Source organism: Balaenoptera borealis (genome assembly GCF_965194805.1).
Source record: "Balaenoptera borealis genome assembly, chromosome: 7".
Classification (NCBI taxonomy): domain Eukaryota; kingdom Metazoa; phylum Chordata; class Mammalia; order Artiodactyla; family Balaenopteridae; genus Balaenoptera; species Balaenoptera borealis.
Genome location: NC_138864.1, coordinates 105,681,147 through 105,694,039, shown reverse-complemented (window position 1 = coordinate 105,694,039; position 12,893 = coordinate 105,681,147). Strand labels below are relative to the sequence as shown.

The window sequence follows — 12,893 nt, the reverse complement described above, 5'->3', positions numbered from 1 at the left end:
GGAAGACATTAATAGGGTGGACAGTAGGTAAATAAAAGCCAAAGTTATGAAGACAGTGCAAGAATGACAGTCATTTTGGAAACTCTGTTTTGATGGAAAGAGCCATGGACGTTAGGGTCTACTCTAATTGAAGAATTGCGTCAGAGGTCCCAGTCATGGGCAAATCACTTCAGCTCCCTGTAAACGGTAGGCAGTGATGGGGAAAGTACCTGTTGTGTCCAGCTGATTGGATCAAAGGTAATGATAAGGTGGGATGGTTGGTAAGCTTTGGAGGGAGGGTGGGCTATAGAGGCATAAGCTGTTATGATCATTAATAATCCTTCCTTTGTTCTAAGCCAAAAGAACATCTAGTCATATCTGGTTTCTGAATCCTTCAGGGCAAGGCTGGATCCTCATGGGATCACTGGGAAAAGTCTAGTGGTTCTGGAGGGGATGCGGAGAATCAATAGAAGAATAGGTTACCATTTGGTCTCCCCTCTTCTGGATAGAACTTGGAGTGACCTGAGGTCTCAGTCGCCACCCACATCCACACCCCTACTCACAAGTCAGAGGCACACTAGGGTGTTGGGGGTGGCCTTTTGTGATGTATTGTTGCTTGAAACAGGTGTTTTGCTAAACTGGGTAGGAAATGTTGTGTAACAGATATTCTTCTCATGGATCTTGACTCTGGGGTTCCTGTTCGGTTTAGTGTAGTAGTTTCTCCTGGAGGACTTGGGTTTTGGTAGGTGGCATCCCATTGACCTGGGAGGCAAGTGGAAATAGGAACCTTCAGTCGGTCATTTGCTGATCTTTGGCTTTTAGGAAAAACCTGGTGAGATCCTGTGGGAAGAGAGAGAATAAAGTGATTTGTTCCATTCTTGATAAGGGATCACAAGGACAGAGGTGAGGTTAGTTTATAGGAAAAGGCAGTAGAGGTGATTTTTTAAAATCCAATGAATGGTGCAAAATTGCATCAGAATTCACAGGGAGATTACAGTCAACAGGTTAGATTTACTAAGAATTCAAACTGGATCGGGGGAGACGTCTGATGGAGTGAGAGTGTGCTAGGTGCCAGGCTGTTTACTAAGCATTTCACTATCATCAGCTCATGTAATACAATAATACCACGAGATAAACACTATATTCCCATTTTACCCACAAGAAGCAGACTTTGAGAGGTTCATTTGCCCAACATCAAACAACAAGTTTAACTGATAAACATCGAATTAGAACCCAGTTCTGAGTCCAGAAATGAGCTCTTAACCACTTTGATACACCGTCTACTAGAATGTTAGGCCTGGAAAGAGCCTGAGAAATTTAGTTCGATCCAAATACTTCATGGAATAGATAAGAAAACAGGCCCAGTGGAATTTCATTGTATTTTCCCCAGTTTGCCACAATTAAAAGGTTTGTGTAGAAAACTGGTAGAAAATGAAGGAAAAGAGTGAAGGTACACGGGGATCTTTATCTAGAGGCATATGGTCATTGAACCTTCACACCACTCTATGAAATAGATATTATTCCCATTTCACAGATAAGGAAACCAAGGCCTAGACATGTTAGAGCAATTTCCCTGCGGTTACAGAGCTAGTAAGGACCACACCTTGTTAGTTTTGGTTCCAGGTCTAATACAACATCAAAAGCTATCTCTTTCTGCAACATCCTCATGAGTTCCCAAGCCAGGAAAGCGAGGTCGATTGTGAAGGGACAGGGCTAAGAGCACTGAGGTGCCCTGAAGCGTTGTGAACAGGGAATGATGGAATGGAGGCAGCCTCTTCGGAAAGTGAACTTGGGGAGGAGAAGATATCGGGTGGGAATGGGCCTGGCGGCAGGGAGTGCTCCTGGGGAGCCCTAGTTGCAGTGTAGGCTCTTGGTGGGAAGCTTGGAACCACGCAGTGGCAACGGCAATGAAGAAGGAGCAAGCGCTCAAGAGGCATTGTTAAGGAAGTACCTGAGTTTTCAGGGTTTGGTGAAGGGAATGTAAGGGAGGAAGGAGAGATGGTACTGGGGTCTTGAGCCTGAGAGTTTGCGAGGATGGCGGTGCCCTAGATGGCCGTGGGGAGGGCAGGAAGGACCACCTTTGAAGGGGAGGGTGAGGAGGCTGATTTGGAGGGGATGGCAGGATGAAGTCAAGTCAACTGTCAATCAGGAAGTTGGAAAGAGATAAGGTTAGACTTCAGGAGAAGGCTCAGGGCTGCAGATAAATATCTGGGTGCCATCAGCACCCCCAAGCATCCAGGGGTATAGGGGTAGAAAGTGCATAGGGTGGAAAGAATACCCCCCAAAGTTACCCGTCTTCCCTACAAAGGGGGCAAAACTCCACACCTTAATGAAGAGAGAGCTACACAGGTACGCTTCATCCTGTTCCTTGCAGGCTGGCTGGCAAGCGCAAGTGTCAGCGTGACTTAACAGTGAGAAACCTAGATCTGACTCCTCTCTCCAGCAAGTCTAGGTCTAGAAGCCCCGAGAGAAAAGGCACAGACTCGCAGTGAACGTGTGGAGTTGATCCAGCTGTCGGATAGAAGTCAGCCTGGGCTGCATTTTGGTCTGACTGCCACCTGCCTCCCCACCCTCCTCTCTTCTTCTCTTGCAGCTCCTGCTCCCAGACCCCCCGGTCCTTACACACTTTACCTTACCTAGAATTCCCAAATACACTCCTTGGTAATGTCTTCGCTGTCTGCCAACAGGGTGCCACTTCGGTCAGATCGCATGTAGAAGCCATTGGGTGCCAGCACCGTGAGCAAGTTGCTGCCCTGAAGCTCTATACCGAAGTTGAGGGCAAACTTTCCCCAAGGGCGAAAAGTGCCAAAGGATGTTATTGACCAGAAGGATCCACCCTGTGCTGGGGAGGGAAGAGCTCAGGTTGGTGGGCCATTCTGGAGGAACGTCTCCCTCAGTACAGCCTCTGAGGAGGCTCCCAGGAGGCACGCCACCCCTCCCGGACCGCCCTACACTGCCTGTGGTGGCAGGTCCCTCTCTAGAAACACAGGAGGGCTGGCTTCTGTTCTGCCCCCCCCCCCACTCTGGGGGCCTTGAAGTGTAAAAGCACACAGAAACTCTGCTTTTCCTTTTATATAAGTAGGCCCTGAGTGGCAGGCCCTGAAGTCTGAGTTGGGGCTAAGGCTGGGTTAGACCATGAACCCAGGGGTGAAGAAGAAGAGCTACTCACCCTGGAAGTGGTAGATGCCCTGGCGGCAGGGCAGCAGGTGAATGCAGTCGGGCTGATCCATATTGCACTGCAGGAGGTCGTGTTCCGACGAGGTGCCCACATACCCATACCGTCCCCTCAAGGCGAGGAAGGGGCGGTTGGCTAATCGAATCCCAAATTCCTCATTTGGGCCTGAAAGAAACAGGAAGAAGTTATCTGGATGGGCTGCCTCTAGGTGCTTTCCCAGATGGAAGCAGGAAGACGGGCACTAATGGCAGAAGGGTGTCATCAATTATCTTAATATTTAGTGAACACTTACTATGTGCCAGGTCTCATGCTAGGTGCTTGGGAAATGTTTGTGAAAACACTTAGTACAGCGTGGAGGCCAAGAAATTTTAATATTCTTCGTTCCTTTGAGATGTGTGAATCTATTTAATCCTCAGGATAATCCTGTGAGGCAGGCAGGTTGGCTGTCACCTCCACTGATGATGGAGACAATGAAACTGAGCCTCAGAGAAGTGGTTTGCCCAAGTGATGATGAAAAGTCAGGGATTCAGCAGATATACAGACCCAAATCTTCTGACCCCAACTCCAGTGGTCTTTCTATCATAACCCCCGCTCCCTCTGAAAGCGTCTCTGACTTGGAATAACCTGGCAAGGCCTGCTTTGCTCACCTGGAATGGTGGCACTGGCCATCAGCAGGCCATTGGCTGTGATGCCCAAGAAGCGTCCGCTGGGAGACTGCAGGATGATCCTGCCACAATTCCAGTGCATACGAAAGAAGGTTTCAGACTCCAGCTGGTGCCCATCAGCCATCACTCTCCTATGGCGCCTCTGGAGAGAATATTGGGAACAGAGAAGGGAAGCAAGGACCCAAAATTTCAGCTTTCTCCTCAATATTTTTATTCTTAGACCCTCTTTCCCACATCCCACCCTCTAGCTTTTTTTATTCTCCCAGGGTACGCTTATGCCTTCAGATGCTTTTTGGAAAACATGTTGTGACCTCAGCTCTCCCACTTCTCCAGTCTGTGCTGTATCCCATATGGAGAGAAACGAACCTTGGCCCAGACTCCAAAATCATTTCGAAATAGATCATAGACATAAACATGAAAGCTAAACTATAACCACAGTTTAACTATAAACATCTAGAAGAAAACGTAGGAGAAATTCTTTGCAACTTTGGGGTAGGCAAGGATTTCCTGGTGCAAGAAAAAAGCACTAACCATTTATAAAACGGAGAAATTGGACTTCATCAAAATTAAAAACTTGCTGCTCAAAAGACACTATTAAGCAAATGAAAAGGCAAGCCACAGATTGGGAGAAAATGTTTACAATACATAAATCTGGCAAAGGACTGATGTTAGAACACACAAAAACCCTTACAACTCAATAATAAGACAACCCAATAACAAATAAACAAAAGATCTGAATAGACACCTCACAAAGAAGATATACAAGCGGCCAATAAGCACATGAAAAGATGCTTGGGGACTTCCCTGGTGGCGCAGTGGTTAAGAATCTGCCTGCAATGCAGGGGACACGGGTTCGAGCCCTGGTCTGGGAAGATCCCACATGCCGCGGAGCAACTAAGCCCGTGCGCCACAACTACTGAGCCTGTGCTCTAGAGCTGTGAGCCGCAACTGCTGAGCCTGCGTGCCACAACTACTGAAGCCCGTGCGCCTAGAGCCTGTGCTCCGCAACAAGAGAAGCCACCGCAATGAGAAGCCCGTGCACCGCAACGAAGAGTAGCCCCCGCTCACCACAACTAGAAAAAGCCTGTATGCAGCAACGAAGACCCAATGCAGCCAAAATTTTAAAAAAATAATAAAATAGAATAAATTTAAATAAATAAAGGGCAGCCACCAAAAACACTGGAAAAAAAAAAAAGAAAAGATGCTCGACATTATTAGTCATAAGGGAAATGCAAATTAAAGCCACAATAAGATGACATTACACATTTAATTTTAGAGTGGCCAAAATTAAAAACACAGACAATACCTAGTATTGGAAAGGATGTGGAGCAATTAGAACTCTCATACATTACTGGTGAGAATGTAAAATAGTACAATCACTTTAGAAAACAGCTTGACATTTTCTTAAGAAGTTAAACACACATTTATCGTATGACCCAATAATTCCACTCTTACGTATTTGCCCAAGATAACTGAAAGCGTAGGCCCACAAAAAGGCTTGTACATTAATGTTCATAGCAACTTTGTTCATAATGGCCCAAACTGGAAACAACTCAAGTGTTCATCAACAAGTGAAAGGATAAACAAATTATGTTTGTGTTTATGAGTAGAGTTATGGAATACTACCCAGCAATAAAAAGGAACGAACTACTGATACATGTGACATCATGGACAAATTTCAAAAACATCATGCTGAGTGAAAGAAGCATATATACTGTAATTACTGTATGATTCCATTTATATGAAATTCCAGAGTAAGCAAACCTAATCTATAGTGACAGAATATATACCGGTGGTAGTAGGGAGGGCAAGAGGGGAGGGGATCTGACTGAAAAGGGGCAAGAGGGAATTTCTGTGGTGATAGAAATATTCTCTAACTTGTGATATGATTGTAGCATGATTGCATACATTTGTCAAAACTTATTGAATTGTACACTTAAAATGGGTGCATTTTATTGTATGTAAATAATGCCTCAATAAAGTTTAAGTTTTTTTTTTAAAGAGGCCCCATTGAATGAAAGTGGGCCCACTGGATGAAAATGAATGTTTATAGACAAGGACCTCCACACTTTACCTCACCATCTGATCATCTGCCTTGAAGAAGGAAAAAGTGTGTCTGGAGAGGGAGAGCTCAGGGCTTAAGGGTTCTCTTACTCAGAAAGTCAAGGTCTCACCTGGGCTAGGTAGCAGCCATTGGCTGAACGAAGCTGCAAGGTGGGGCTCTTGTTGTCACATTCAAACTGGAACAAGGACATTGGGGTTATGTGCTCAGAGGCGGCACACACCTCCATGTCTGCAGAGGAAGAACACATCAGAAGAAGCCTGAGTCTGGCCTCAGCCTCAGGCTCAGCCCCTCCTCCACACTTCATGGCTGGCATTGCTTCTGCTTTCCCTCCTCAGCCTTCACCACCTTTGGCTGGACCATAGTGGCCTGGAGAAGACCCAGGCCACTTTCTCTCCAAGCCCATGCCCCTGGTTTAAAGCCCTTCTCCATGGCAGCAGAGATCCTCTTGGGACCTCAGGATCTTCCTTATCATTAGTTTCAAAAATCCTCACTGATCCTAAACACACTTTCCTCTTTTCAGCAGCCAGCCCTCCCTCCCTCTATGGCCGTGTTGGACCCAGCACTTGCCGTAGACAACGGAGAGAAACTTCTGAGTCTTGGACCTGAGGCTGACCCAGGTAGGGCAGTGCTGTAGGATGAGCCACTCCTCGCCCCCATGGGGATTGGAGCCCAGGCTCAGGAGCAGGCGTGTGCCCTGTGGATACAACATGCCTCCTTCTCCATCACTCAGCGCCACAAGCCCTCCAGGCCGCACTTGCATGTGGAAAGCTGTCTGTGTTGAGGGTTGGGAGACCAGCCGGTCTAAGTGGGACAAGAAGGTGTGTGCAGAGGTCTCCAGGTGGTAGCATCCATCTTGGAAATGCAACAGGAAGCCACATTCCTTCAGGCAGGGAACTGGTGCGTCCACCCAGACTCGGCCCATGGTGGGGTCAGCCCGGGCATAGCAGTGGTTGAGGGGGCTGTAGAGGATCACGTGGACGTGCAGGGCTGGCCGGGGGGTCCACATGTGGTAAGCTGAGAGGGCCTGGGAGGTGCAGAAAACATCCTTGCCATCAGATTCCAGATAACGACCACTGATGATGCACTGGAGGGTCCATTTGCCACTGCGGTGGAAGCGGATTAGGAAGCATCCATGATGGCTTGTCCTTGGCCGGCCATAGCACAGAGAACCATCCGCCTCGCACAGAAGGTAGAAGCCCTGCAAGCCTCTTAGTCGTACCACAGCCTGTGTGTCATGCTTATTGCTCACTAGGATCTCCCAGGTCTGGAGGCATTGGGAGGGAGAAGAAGGAAATCAGTATTGCCGAGAGACTAGACCGAGGAGCCCTTCAACCATCACCCCTGGCATCACTCCAGCACCTTCGTTGAGGACAACCACCTTCCCTCCACATTGGCCTCCTTGCTGTCCACTCTTCTACCCTCTCATCCAGTGGTAATCTGGAGATCTCAGGGCTCCTCCACCACTGGAGCCACAGGGCTTCTCAAGATCCCAAGAGACGTTCTAGATGCCCACTCCTCCAGATAATGGAGGGTAAAACTCCCTCTCTCTCTTCCTTGGTTGCTTCCTTAAATACCTAACTTTCCAATAAATGCTTTTGTTTAAGTCTTACTTCTCTCTTTCTCACTGTTGCCCCTGGACAGCACACTCAGCCAACACGTCCACCCCCCCAAAACCACCTCTCCACCATGGCAGGAGAAAAGAAAGACCTCTTACAGGCAGGCCCAGGCTCCGGGGATGAGGATGGGAGCACAGACAGTCGAGATGGAATTGTCTGTTTCAGCTGTGATCAACCTTGTTATAAGCGAGAGGAACTTGCCACTGCCTTGCTCTATAGCACCATCCCGAGAGGTGCCTACATCACTCTCTAAAATGAAGACCAAATCTCTGAGGGCTTCTAGAGTACCCTAGTCTCAAAACTACAACCAGAACATAGACTTTGCAGTAACTCTGCTGGTCCAACTTCCCGGACGCCCACAATTCTGCCTTCCAGCCTGGGCTCTCCACCTCTCCTTTCTGTGATAACACGACCACTGTGCTGGGATAGAGGGGAGGGAGCAGCCAGAGCCAGACAAGGTAGCAAAGCCAGGGCTGAGGCTTCACCTGATAGAATTAGGTCTCGAGAGGGGGGGAGGGAGCAATGGAGACCTGTGAGCAAAAGCCTGGCTTGCCCTGACAATGGCAGAGGCTAGTAAACTGATTAGGTTGAAAGTGTATCCACACCACACACACATACACACACACACACACACACACACACACACACACACACTCACGGCTTGGGAAAAATGGTTCCAGTGCAAGTTTGCTTTGTTACCTGTCTCCGGCCCAAACCCTTTGCCGTAGCAGTGACGGTATTCTTATATGTCTCAAAAGTGAGGTAGGATCCCGCCCAGCTGATGAGCCCAACCCTGAGGTCCTCGGCCTTGGGTTGTCTTGGCATCCGTTCCACTTCATTCATGGGGCCGGCACCACAGGTGATGACTCAGTCCGGCCCAGCCTTCTCCCCAGTGGTGAGGTTCTACAGGCCATAGGGCCCTGAATCAGGCACTTAGTGCCCACCGGAAGATGTTTCCAGAGGGAACTTCCTAGGCAGAGGCTGGCCTGGGGCCCAGCACCTCTGTGACCCGGGAGCATTGTGACTGTGAGGGTTGCCTCTTATCCCACCATAGAGGAGAAGGGCCACTGGCTCAGCAACATCAATCCACAGCCCAGAGGAAGTGGGTCCAGGGCCACTGGCACTAGCCTCCCCACATCACTCCAGGCATCGAGGTAACTAAGACTGGGAATCAGAACTTCAGCCTGTGCCAACCACCACCTGTGACTTCAGGCAAGTCCCTCCCTTTCTTTACTTGTGTTCCTCATTTTAATCATAGGATAGAAATCAACCTCTTTCCTCCCTGGGTAGTGGGGTCTGCCTGGCTCCCTTGGGGCTCAAGTGTCTTTAGAGTTCAAGATACCTAAGAAAAATCTGTTACCTTCTATGGTCCTTGGGAGGATGAGGCCAAAACATCTCAGAAGGTACTTTTCAGGGAGTGTGAGGAAACCCTAGATAACCAGCAAGGATGGGATTACTCACGCTAATCAGGAAGGGCTGGCTCAGGAGCAGGGTAAGGAGACTGGCCTTGGTGGGGGGACCACAGAGCCCCCTCTTCGGTCCCCAGTTGCCCTGCTGCTGGGCAACCAGCCAGGGCTGCCCCTAAGGATATCAGTCCTTCCCTCACCAAGGAGTCTCTGTTGTCCAATAGCCTCCAGGACCCATTGCCTAGTTCTCTAAGTAGCTGGGAGATGGTTGGGAAATGGGCGTTAGGTGGTGTATAGACCCATGAAGGTAGAGCCTGTTACCGCAGCAAAGGTCCCTTGGAATTGGGGAAGGAAGGGGATTTCCTCCACTGGAGCCCCTAAATACTTCCAATCTCAAGAGTAAAGGAGGAGAAGCTGAGCTAGATGAGGGCAGTGATGTGTGTGTGTGCTTGGGGGACGGGGCTGGCCCTGCAGCCTTAGCTGCTTTGAGCCTCCCCCATATTGTCTCTTTGCAGCCAATACCCCAGCCCCCGACCTCTAGGCTACAGACAACACCGTGTACAAACCACAGCAAATTTATTACTCAATATCCAGTGCCACATCATAGCACCACCCGGAGCCCTCACCTTCCCTCCCCACCTGGCCCCAAGGGTACACCCGAAACGGAAGAAACAAAAGTAAACCCAGATCCCTGCTCCTCCTCTGGCAGAAGGGACCTTGGCCCCGGAAGCCCCTTTCCACAGGTCCCAGAAGGCAGGAGAGCGGAGCCCTCCGTGCCCAGAGAGCGGGGCCCCAGGCTCCGACAACAGAGACAACATGCAGGCAGGAGCAGAGGCCGGTGTCTGCGGGGGAGGAGGAGTTGGGGGGGAAGGGCACTGCCTGAGGAGTCCGGGAGTCTGGTCACCCCGGGATGCACGCGGATGCACGCGGGAGCTTCTGGGCAGCAGGGGCCGGCCCCTGGTTGGTTAGCGCTTCGACAGCTCGTGGGACAGCCAGTCCAGCCCATCATACAAACCCGTGCCTTGGGTGGCACAGGTGGCCTGGACGTACCACTGTGGGGAGAAGCAAAGAAAGGGGTCAGGAGCAGGGAAGAAAAGGAGATGCCTTTATTTCCTGCCTGGCCTGGGGCCCCTTTGGGAGAGGCAGGCCCTCACCGTGCGGCTGCGCAAGTGCTGTAGCCCCAGCTTGTCGGTCAGCTCGCTCACGGGCATGGCGTTGGGCATGTCCTGCTTGTTGGCAAACACCAGCAGCACCGCATCCCGCAGCTCATCCTCCTGCAGCTGGGAGAGGCGAAGGGGGTGGAATCCAGCTGTGTACGGGAGTCCACCTTTTTACCTTCTAGCACATTTGTGAGAAGAATAGAATACTGTGTCGTCTACTGCTGAACCCAAGACAGAGTTATAAACTAGCTTGAGGCCATTCTGGCCTGAAGTCCAGAAAGGGTCTTTTTCTAATTTGACTCCTTGCCCTAGTCAAAATGACAAAATTTACAAATGGAAAAATAAGAACGTAAGATGATGTTTCTCTCCACCACGTAGAACTCCCCCCTCCCCACCAACTTCTCAGAGTCAGTTGTGAAGACAGGAGAGAATGCAAGGAAAAAGTAAGTCCTATACTTTTTACCTGACCCCAATTCAAAACAGGGTGAGCTACTTCTTGTGACTGTGTCCACAAAGAGAATCACACATTCAAGGCCTGTGAGGCATTTCCTGACTCTCACACCAGCACAGAGATCTCTCTGTCCCAGGGCTCTGGGGGCTCACCATCTTCTGGAGTTCATCAGCAGATTCCTGGACCCGCTCTCGGTCATTACTGTCCACCACGAAGATGAGGCCCTGGGTGGGAAGGAAGAAAGGAAGGAGGAGCAATCACTCGAGCCTGGGACATATACACCCTAGTCTGGCTCTTTCTCTCTTCTGCCCACGTCTAATTGTGTCTAAACCCTTCTCATCTAGTAAACTTCCACTACGGCTTTGCAGATGTCCTCGCACAAACTGGAGACACCCAGCAAAGGATACAGCCTCTGCCCTCAGGCGAGCAGTCTAGCTAAAAGATGTGCAAGGGAACAGGGACAGACATGTGATGAGAGCTAAATCAGGCAGTGTGGATTCAGAATTCTGCTTCTCAGGAGAAGCTTACGGTGGCTAAGTCTCAGAAGTCTGAGGCCAGTTCTGAAGGATGAGGAGAGGCTAGCCTACAAATGAGTGTAGAAGGAGGTAAGGGTTTTTTCCTGGCCTGGGCCAACATCTCAGTCTTTCTAACCGTAACCCTCTTCCCCTAGGGTTGGGGAGCCCCAACCTGAGTGTTCTGGAAGTAGTGCCGCCACAGAGGCCGAATCTTGTCCTGGCCTCCCACGTCCCACACTGTGAAACAGATGTTCTTGTATTCCACTGTTTCCACGTTGAAGCCTGCAGATAATTGGTAAAAATATGAGGAAGAAGTCCTGAAAGGAAGGAACTCACTAAAACTAAGTGGATTCAGCAGGGATATAAAACTAGAAGGCAACGATCAAGGCCCAGGGGAAAAGAACCGCAGAGGACCAGCTAGCCCACAGATGGGGCCGGGCTAGGTCACATCCATCCCGCCTCAACTTGCACGTAAAGATACCCTGACCCACTTCTCAGGTAGCAGTATCTGATGTCAGGGTCAGCTCCCTGCACAGAAATAAGGGCCTGGGGCAGAATGCAGAGCAGGTCCTCAGAAGTGCCGCCGCCGCGCTCCCGCTCCTCCCGTCCGGACTCACCTATGGTGGGGATGGTGGTGACAATCTCCCCCAACTTCAGTTTGTACAGGATTGTGGTCTTGCCGGCTGCATCCAAGCCAACTGCAACGGAGAGGGGCACAGGGATGGAGACGGGAGAGAGGGAGCCCCCTAGAGCCCAGGGAAGGGGAGAGGCCAGGACAGCTGATGGTGACGGGGGCGGTAAGCCCGAGCGCCTCCAGGTGCGCGCTGTTATCTACCTTCGGGGCCTTGAGTGCAGTAGGGTGGGGAGCGCCAACTCCTGCCCCCAAAGCGGGGGAGGGGCGGCAGAGGATTGAGGGGAAAGAGGCGCAAGAGAAAGGCTGCGCTCCTTTTAAAAGTCGTCTCCAAGGGCGGAATCCTCCCTTCTTACCAGCCGGGCTGGGGCGAAGGGAGCTTCACCCCACCCAGGCCCGCAGCTCTCAGTCTCAGGCCCCGGGGACGGTGCTGCAGACCGCGACCCACCCGAGAGTAGCGGCCCCAGGGGGTTAGGAGGTGGGCGACTCGGGGTCAGAGACCGGGGTGAGCTGGGCTGGAGGGACGCGGGGGCGAGAGGACTGCGCGGGGGCTGGCGCTCCAGTCCGGGCCGCGCGCTTGATCTGCCTCACCCATGAGGATCCGCATCTGCTTCTTCCCAAAGATCCGCGAAAAGAGCGCGGACACGGTGAGGCCCATGGCGGGGCCCGGGGGAGGGGACGCGGGCACGGACGCGGGGTGCGGGCTGGAACCGGCCGCTGGGGGATGGGGCCCAGAAGCAGCAGCAGGAGGAGGCGCCGCCGCGGCCTCCGCGCGTCCCGGCCGGCCCTACGTCACCTCGGGCCGTCCCCCGCCCTGGCCCCGCCCCCAGGCCCGCCCCCGCCCCGCCTCCAGACCGTGGCTCAGGAAGACACTGAAGTTGAGCGAGCCTCCGCAGTCCCGCGCCAGCTTTAAAGATGGAAAGGGCCTGGGTCTCCCCCAGTTCCTAGCACGCCTGTCAGGTCTATGGCGCTGAACCGGCAACCCGGGCAGGGCCGAGGAAAGCCTACAACGCTGCATAACGGCCCTCCCCCCCCATCTTCAGTGGCCGGTCGCTGGGCCTTGGTTTGCTGCGTCCAACCCACTCTGGGCTCCGGTTTAGCTCTTGGTAACCTCCAGCCTCCTCCCCGGGGGAGCGGAAGTTCTGTGCAAGTATCTTAGTCCTCCCTTTTATCCTCCCAGCTCCCAGCGAGGGACTCTTAACGTAGCAGGTGGTTCAGTGACTGTAGAAT

At 51.6% G+C, this 12,893-nt stretch overlaps 2 protein-coding genes across 2 annotated transcripts; both read right to left on the bottom strand.

Moving 5' to 3' along the window:
- Positions 1 to 98: 98 nt before the first annotated feature.
- Positions 99 to 9,372, bottom strand: FSCN3 (fascin actin-bundling protein 3). Its single transcript, XM_082400188.1, has 6 exons — positions 8,200 to 9,372; positions 6,452 to 7,148; positions 5,994 to 6,112; positions 3,802 to 3,961; positions 3,149 to 3,319; positions 99 to 2,821 (listed from the first exon to the last, which is right to left on the bottom strand). The coding sequence occupies exons 1-6, from the start codon at positions 8,341 to 8,343 to the stop codon at positions 2,616 to 2,618; spliced, it is 1,497 nt and encodes a 498-aa protein (XP_082256314.1). The 5' UTR covers positions 8,344 to 9,372; the 3' UTR covers positions 99 to 2,615.
- Positions 9,373 to 9,465: 93 nt separating this feature from the next.
- ARF5 (ARF GTPase 5) lies at positions 9,466 to 12,463 on the bottom strand. Its single transcript, XM_082400152.1, has 6 exons — positions 12,255 to 12,463; positions 11,650 to 11,730; positions 11,205 to 11,314; positions 10,670 to 10,741; positions 10,061 to 10,186; positions 9,466 to 9,958 (listed from the first exon to the last, which is right to left on the bottom strand). The coding sequence occupies exons 1-6, from the start codon at positions 12,319 to 12,321 to the stop codon at positions 9,872 to 9,874; spliced, it is 543 nt and encodes a 180-aa protein (XP_082256278.1). The 5' UTR covers positions 12,322 to 12,463; the 3' UTR covers positions 9,466 to 9,871.
- Positions 12,464 to 12,893: the final 430 nt, after the last annotated feature.

Coding starts and splice junctions, on each gene's coding strand:
- ARF5 (XM_082400152.1), bottom strand. CDS start 12,321: ATGGGCCTCACCGTGTCCGCGCTCTTTTCGCGGATCTTTGGGAAGAAG. Junction 11,731..12,254: donor GCAGATGCGGATCCTCATGG/GTGAGGCAGATC, acceptor TCTCCGTTGCAG/TTGGCTTGGATGCAGCCGGC. Junction 10,187..10,669: donor CTGATGAACTCCAGAAGATG/GTGAGCCCCCAG, acceptor CGCCTCTCCCAG/CTGCAGGAGGATGAGCTGCG.
- FSCN3 (XM_082400188.1), bottom strand. CDS start 8,343: ATGAATGAAGTGGAACGGATGCCAAGACAACCCAAGGCCGAGGACCTC. Junction 7,149..8,199: donor AGGGTTTGGGCCGGAGACAG/GTAACAAAGCAA, acceptor CAATGCCTCCAG/ACCTGGGAGATCCTAGTGAG. Junction 6,113..6,451: donor GTTTCTCTCCGTTGTCTACG/GCAAGTGCTGGG, acceptor CTTCCTCTGCAG/ACATGGAGGTGTGTGCCGCC.